This window comes from Bombyx mandarina, chromosome 02 (assembly GCF_030267445.1).
Source record: "Bombyx mandarina strain Sakado chromosome 02, ASM3026744v2".
Taxonomy (NCBI): Eukaryota; Metazoa; Arthropoda; class Insecta; order Lepidoptera; family Bombycidae; genus Bombyx; species Bombyx mandarina.
In genome coordinates this window covers 368,110-376,213 of record NC_143209.1, presented here as the reverse complement: position 1 = coordinate 376,213, position 8,104 = coordinate 368,110, and the positions used below count along the sequence as shown (strand labels likewise).

General features: G+C 35.3%; 1 protein-coding gene across 1 annotated transcript; it reads right to left on the bottom strand.

Moving 5' to 3' along the window:
• Positions 1-402: 402 nt before the first annotated feature.
• Positions 403-8,104, bottom strand: LOC114252560 (uncharacterized). The gene is made up of 3 exons (XM_028187085.2): positions 7,341-8,104; positions 1,610-2,032; positions 403-1,175 (listed from the first exon to the last, which is right to left on the bottom strand). The coding sequence occupies exons 1-3, from the start codon at positions 7,997-7,999 to the stop codon at positions 422-424; spliced, it is 1,836 nt and encodes a 611-aa protein (XP_028042886.2). The 5' UTR covers positions 8,000-8,104; the 3' UTR covers positions 403-421.

Here is an 8,104-nt window from a genome sequence, read left to right as displayed (position 1 = left end):
AATGTATCTTTTATGCATTATTTTAAAAAAATAGTAGCATTGTGCACTTCTTCTCTATATTCTCTATAAGTGTGGAAAATTTCATACTCCTCCGTCCGCGCAATTTTCGTAAAAAGGGATACAAAATTTTTCCTTCGCACATATTAATATATAGATAATAATGGTTGGTTCGAAGTAAGTATCAGTTGAATGGAATATTTGAAATGTATTCAACTAATAATTATTTTTAGTAAATGTATCTTTTTTGATTAGTTTTGTTAATTTTAAGTATGTTTCAATGATACTATGTACACATATGGACTTGTTGTTGTCTGAAATAAAATAATTCATTCATTCATTCATTTATTCATTCATTTCTGTCATTCATTCATTCATTTGGGAGTAGGAATTAACAAAGACAAGTTCGCGAACATGAACCCCTTTATTTGGAGCGCCCCTGGTCCCCGCTGGTCCTAGTGGCTGCCTCGTGCTGCACCAGCGTGGTGCCGTGCACCGCCACCATGTGCTTGTTCAGCAGCGGCCTGATGGTGAAGGCCCGGCGGCACAGCTCGCACACATGCGGCCTCGTGCCCGTGTGCAGGCGCTCGTGCGCGACCAGCAGGTTATTGAACCTAAACCCCTTCCCGCAGGTCTTGCAGACGAACTGCTTGACCTCCTCGTGGCACTTGAGGTGCGGCCGCAGCCGGTTCTTCGACCAGAACCTCTTGCCGCAGTGGTCGCACTCGAACTGCTTGAACGAGCTGTGCTTGGACAGGTGCTCCAGCAACGCCAGCTGCAGGGAGAACGCCCGCTGACAGATCCGGCAAACGTGCCGCTTAGTCCCGTGTAGTCTCTTGTGGCATCGCAAATTTTCTTTGCTCTGGAAGCCCTTGTTGCAGACGTCGCAGATGAAGCTGCGCGGCCTGTCCGGGTCGTGGGTGAGCTTGTGGGTCCTGAAGCGGGCCGGCGTGGCCAGCACCTTGCCGCACTGGTCGCAGGACCTGTCCCGCCCTTGCAGCGCTTTGGGCGGCGCGGGGGCGTCATATTCAAGCATGTGCTTCTTCAAGATCTTGCTGTCTTCGAAGATCTGTCCGCAGCCGTAGCACGGCGCCTGCGGACCCGACGTGTGCTCCTCGATGTGGGCCTTCAACTTCTTCTCGCTGGAAATTCTTTTGTTGCAGAACTGACAGAACTCTCTGGAAACGAAGACAGAACTCTCTGGTTTTACTCAATTAATAGCTAGCGGTTAATTCCTAAAGAAGATTAGTAAGGTTCTAAGCCTGTCAGTCAGCGTAATTTTTATTGCCTACATGGGTAGACGAGCTCACAGCCCACTTGGTGTTAAGTGGTTACTGGAGTCCATAGACATTTACAACGTAAATGCGCCACCCACCTTGAGATATAAGTTCTAAGATCTCAGTATAGTTACAACGGCTGCCCTGCCCTTCAAACCGAAACGCATTACTGCTTCACGGCAGAAATAGGCAGGGCGGTGGTGCCTACCTGCACGGACTCACAAGAGGTCCTACCAACAGTAAAATAGAAGAATGCGGCAGTTCTGTTAGTTAAAATTAGTTCTTGACATTTTGTTTACATCCCGCCCAAAGACGCTCCCTACGGTACTACTTACTTCAGAGACGGCTGGTGCTGGTGGACGTGCTCTACGAACTTGGCATAGTTCCTCATGTTTCTGTTGCAATCCATACACTTTATGGCGAAGCATTTCTTGTGCTCTTTCTGCACGTGAGCCCTCAGAGGCACGACACCTTCAAAGCCCTTGAAGCAATCCTGGCAAGTCCACTTATACCTCATCCAGCCCTTGCGAATTTTGTACTCAACTTTTGGAGGGCGCTCCTTGGTCGGCGCTGCGGTTACGGCTTCAGGGATCTCAACCATCTTGTATATAGACTTGTGGGTGTCTAGGAGGTCTGTCGCAGGGAATATCTCACCGCAATAGGGGCAGGTTGTGGCCTCGCTGATGCCGTGCTCGGTTAAATGCGCGATACATTGGCCGGCGTCGTCGAACCTCTTGTTGCAATACGGACAGTAATTTCTGAGGAATTGGTTTCTTATTTAAATACCTTTACAATTGATCACCGAAACCGCTAATAAATACCGCTACGCTACTATGCCTAGACAGCAGAACATGTTTTTACATCAATAAAATTATGGCAACGTGAATATTGTTGTTTGCCTCGAGAACTGGTGGTAGGACCACTTGTGAGTCCGCACAGGTAGGTACCACCACCCTGCTTATTTCTGCCGTGAAGCCGTAATGCGTTTCGGTTTAAGGATGGGACAGCCGTTGTAACTGTAGTTGAGACCTTAGAACTTATCTCAAGGCGGGTGGCGCATTTACGTGGTAGATATCTATGGGCTCCAGTAACCACTTAACACCAGGTGGGCTGTGAGCTCGTCCACCCATCTAAGCAATAAAAAAAATTTATAATAATAGAGAAGTCTTCAATATGTCCCATTAGCTGTCTGACACGTCTAAATGTAACGCATATTTCAGCAGCTGAACTATGCGGGGTGAGCCAACGCGTGCCAGCTCGCCACTCGTCCTCTACCAGTTAGTCTAGTCAACAAGTTCAAAAACGTGTTAAATAGACATAAAGCTCCTAAAAATATGTACGATAGCTCATTGGATGCGGAATGATGTCTACAAAAATGTTTTTTAAGGGCTTATTAGCACATAAAAAATTGCGATTGTTATAAACAAAATAAGATTTTAAAAAAAAGGAATTTGGTTTTTCCTTAATAATTTCTAAAATAATGATATTTAAGGAATTTTGAAAAAAGATCCTGAAAGAGGAGGAAATTTCCAATAAAAAAGTCCCAACTCCCGGAATTCTATCTCTATTATTTATAAAAAAAAAATAACGCTGAATATTGCGCTCCGCGCGGTCGCTACGGCATAGGCGCGCAGTCTAAAAAGCCGGTATATCGCCTAAAATATTTTTTTTATAGTATTAAATAACAATTTAAAAATTTGAATAATTTATGGTGTAATATAAACACTTGAAGGAAAAAAACCTCGGTGAAAAAAAAATTTTACATCGATTTTTCAAAAATTTACACCATTGTTAATTAACTAACTTTTTTCCAATCTCTGTTTTTATAAATTACGGTATAAAAGTTACAATAATTCATCTATAGATTTTTCCCTTCGTGGAGCTCTTATCATTTAAGTACTTAATAAAGTTAAGCAAAAAATTTTTTTTAATCTTTATTATTTTGATAATTATAATTTTTTTTAATTAACAAAAAATTTAATTTCTAAAAAATGTTATGAAAAAATTTTTTTTTTCGTAATATCTTAATATTGCTGTTTTTGCATCTACCATAGGTTTTAATTAACATTTAAAAAAAAAATTTTACGCTATTTGTTAAGAAATTGTTTATAAATAAATAGACTATTTTGGGATTTAAAAAAAAAATGAATTACCGTCTTATTGTATAGGTGAAATAAAGATTTAGAAAAAAAAAAAATTCTTAAATAAATGTTTTAATTGTTTAAAATCGTTTTTTTCATATTTCAATTGTTTAAATAATTAGTTAAGAAATTATTTTTTTCTTAAAAATCATCATTGACTCTTTTCAGCGGATTAACAAAGAAATACATTTTTTTATAAATAATTTCATTGTTTATTAACTTAACAATTTGTTATAAAAAATTAATATTAATCGTTATATTTTTTTTCGAAAACTACAAAAAATTATAAAAACAACCATATATATAAAATATAGAAAAAAAAAATTGTATTTTTTACAGCATTTTTAGATATTATATGATAATGAAATTACAGCCGTTACATAATTTGTCAAGTTATAAATTGTTATAACTTTTAAACTATAAGAGATACGGTAAAGGACACTCAGGTCATTTTTATAAAGGATTTATTTATCTTTAAAATAAATTCAAAATCGATCCTGTAACTATTGTTTATCAGTTATAAGCATTTGTTTATAAAAAATTATGATTTCTTTGATATTTTTTGAAATTTCATAGCTTATAATTTGTTGAATAATATAGATACAGCTACGGACCCAAAAACTTTTTTGTTCTATGATAAAGTATCTTTCTAATTACGTATAAATCATAGAAATATATAATTTTGTTTAAATAATATACTAGTTTTAATTTATACTTACCTCATTTACATTCTGCTATCGATCAGTTTTCATTTATTTATCAAATGCTTATAACAACTGATAAACAATAGTTACAGGATCGATTTTGAATTTATTTTAAAGATAAATAAATCCTTTATAAAAATGACCTGAGTGTCCTTTACCGTATCTCTTATAGTTTAAAAGTTATAACAATCTATAACTTGACAAATTATGTAACGGCTGTAATTTCATTATCATATAATATCTAAAAATGCTGTAAAAAATACAAATTTTTTTTTTCTATATTTTGTTATTTATGGTTGTTTTTATAATTTTTTGTAGTTTTCGAAAAAAAATATAACGATTAATATTAATTTTTTATAACAAATTGTTAAGTTAATAAACAATGAAATTATTTATAAAAAAATGTATTTCTTTGTTAATCCGCTGAAAAGAGTCAATGATGATTTTTAAGAAAAAAATAATTTCTTAACTAATTATTTAAACAATTGAAATATGAAAAAAACGATTTTAAACAATTAAAACATTTATTTAAGAATTATTTTTTTTTCTAAATCTTTATTTCACCTATACAATAAGACGGTAATTCTTTTTTTTTTTTAAATCCCAAAATAGTCTATTTATTTATAAACAATTTCTTAACAAATAGCGTAAAAAAATTTTTTTAAATGTTAATTAAAACCTATGATAGATGCAAAAACAGCAATATTAAGATATTACGAAAAAAAAAATTTTTTCATAACATTTTTTAGAAATTAAATTTTTTGTTAATTAAAAAAAATTATAATTATCAAAATAATAAAGATTAAAAAATTTTTTTTGCTTAACTTTATTAAGTTCTTAAATGATAAGAGCTCCACGAAGGGAAAAATTTATAGATGAATTATTGTAACTTTTATACCGTAATTTATAAAAACAGAGATTGGGAAAAAGTTAGTTAATTAACAATGGTGTAAATTTTTGAAAAATCGATGTAAAATTTTTTTTCACCGAGGTTTTTTTCCTTCAAGTGTTTAGATTACACCATAATTTATTCAAATTTTTAAATTGTTATTTAATACTATAAAAAAATTATTTTAGGTGATATACCGGCTTTTTAGACTGCGCGCCTATGCCGTAGCGACCGCGCGGAGCGCAATATTCAGCGTTATTTTTTTTTTATAAATAATAGAGATAGAATTCCGGGAGTTGGGACTTTTTTATTGGAAATTTCCTCCTCTTTCAGGATCTTTTTTCAAAATTCCTTAAATATCATTATTTTAGAAATTATTAAGGAAAAACCAAATTCCTTTTTTTTAAAATCTTATTTTGTTTATAACAATCGCAATTTTTTATGTGCTAATAAGCCCTTAAAAAACATTTTTGTAGACATCATTCCGCATCCAATGAGCTATCGTACATATTTTTAGGAGCTTTATGTCTATTTAACACGTTTTTGAACTTGTTGACTAGACTAAGTACTTGACGGTGCCTAATGATGATAGCTTTACATCTACCACTCCGGACACTGAAGAAGTCCACAGCGCGGTGCTTGCTCACCTATAGATATCAGACAATGTCAATAGCGAACAAAATGACACGCCCGCGTTGTAACATTAGGTCCAAGTTTCAATAGTATTGTGTAACAGTGAAGTCGTCGTGGCCTAAAGGATAAGACGTCCGGTGCATTCGTGTGTAGCGATGCACCGGTGTTCGAATCCCGCAGGCGGGTACCAATTTTTCTAATGAAATACGTCCTTAACAAACGGTCACGATTGACTTCCACGGCGAAGGAATAATATCGTGTAATAAAAATGAAACCCGCGAATTTTAATTTGCGTAAATACTGGTGGTAGGACATCTTATAAGTCCGCGCGGGTGGGTATCACCGCCCTGCCTACTTCTGCCGTAAAGCAGTAATGCCTTTCGGTTTTAAGGGTGGGGTAGCCGTTGTAACTAGACCTGAAACCTTAGAACTTATATCTTAAGGCGAGTGGCGCATTTACGTTGTAGATGTCTATGGGCTCCAGTAACCACTCAACACCAGGTGGGCTGTGAGTTCGTCCACTCATCTAAGCAATAAAAATAATAATATAACAAAAGCCCCAAAATCAAATGAAATCTGTTTCATTTGGCCTAACAGACATTGAATCATCATGGCCGCTGCACTAGAACCCAGTACCCCCACTGAGAACAATCGACAAGAAACTAAGGACTTGCTCTGTTCCAAATAAATTATTATGTAAGGTCCCACTATAGTTGTGTTATAGAATTGAAACTTGGTATTCGTGTCTCGAGATAACCACACTTACGTTGTTAAAGTCTGGTGGACTCTGGTAACCATTTAAAACCGGTCCAAGCAAAAAAAATAATTAAATCACACAAAATATACAAAATATTACTGAATCATTACGTATAATTTAAATAGCCTTAACCAGAAGACGCTGGAACACATAATAGCTGGGTGGCAGAATGTAGGCAGATGTGGCTTCTACCAGTGCGGGTACTACTTACAATACAGTGTGCTTAATGCGAGTTTTTTAACGTTTTCCGTAACGTAAAAGTTAACTCAAATATGTATTAGAATTGGAAGAGCGTATGTCAAATACGTTTTTAATTAGTTAAATTGGAACCCGCTTGCAGATCCGACATAGAATTTAAATTTAAGTAATCTTAAGTATTAAGTGTATTATTATCTATGTTAAGGATATGAATACACCGGGCGTAATCTCAGTTAGGCCAACGCGACTTGTCAATGACAGCCACACTACAACTCTATTTTCCCGCTGAAACCTCAACAGGTGTTTACTTAATAAAAAAAACTCATACTAATCTACTAATATTAAGAAGAGGAAAGAATTGTTTGTTTGTTTGTATTTAATAGGCTCCGAAACTACTGAACCGATTTAAAAAATTCTTTCACTGTTTGGAAGTTACAAAATTAGGGATCCTTACTAAAACTTCAATAATGTAACCAAAGGTGTAAAAAAATTACCTAAAATATTCTTTACATCGCGTGCCCTGCGAAAACTATTGATGATAGAATAAAATAATGCACTACGACTTTGTAGAACACATTATTATTTACAAAAAGTGTCGCGACAGCATATGGCTAACTATTATAGTTATGGCACAATGAGTGTTCTTTTATTTAAAAAAATAAAACAACGTCAAATATCGTTGAAATTTTTGTTAAAAACCCGAGCGGAGCCGGAGCGGGCCGCTTGTAATAAATAAAAATATACCTAAGGTCTTCCCGGTGCCCTCTAACATGCTCGATAAATGTACTGAACGCGTTAAATCTATCATCGCAGTCCGCGCATTTGAAACCGAAACATTTCTTATGGTCAAATTTACTGTGGTTCCTCAAGTCGTTCATCGAGTCAAAAGAAACAGAACAATGTGAGCATTTCCACTTGTACGATTTCCACGAATACACAAAGACGTCAACCAGCGGCTGTGGTGTAATCTGTAATTCATTAACATTGAGATCATCGATAACTTCATTGTTGTTCCTCCTCTCGACATCGGCGTCTTCGCATAGATCTTCGGTTTCAATGTCGAACGATTCGGTTTTGACTTCAACGGTCATTTCTGGAATATTTTCTTTCTCGTACATTGCACTCAAAAGGGGTTGAGAATTTCTCGCTTTCGTAAAAAAATCATCTGCCGTTTCTAAAAAGGCGTAACACCCTCTGCAAACGCATCTTGGCAGCTTACTGTTAGATAAATCAACAAAATCAATTTTTAGGGATTCAATGATCTTCATGATTCGATCATTTAATTCTTCGTTCCTTGTCAAAACGTACAGCTCGTTTTCGGCTTTGTTTTCGGCACAAAAACGGCAATGGGATTTTTGGACATTATCTAGTGATTCTAGTGCTATGTTGCTAGCCATGTTCATAAAATTATGTTTCCCCTTATTCCAAAACTACTTAAAACAACACATCGCGTATAAATAAAATAATCACGTAAATGTAAACACTAAAGGTCCTACAACACTGCATGG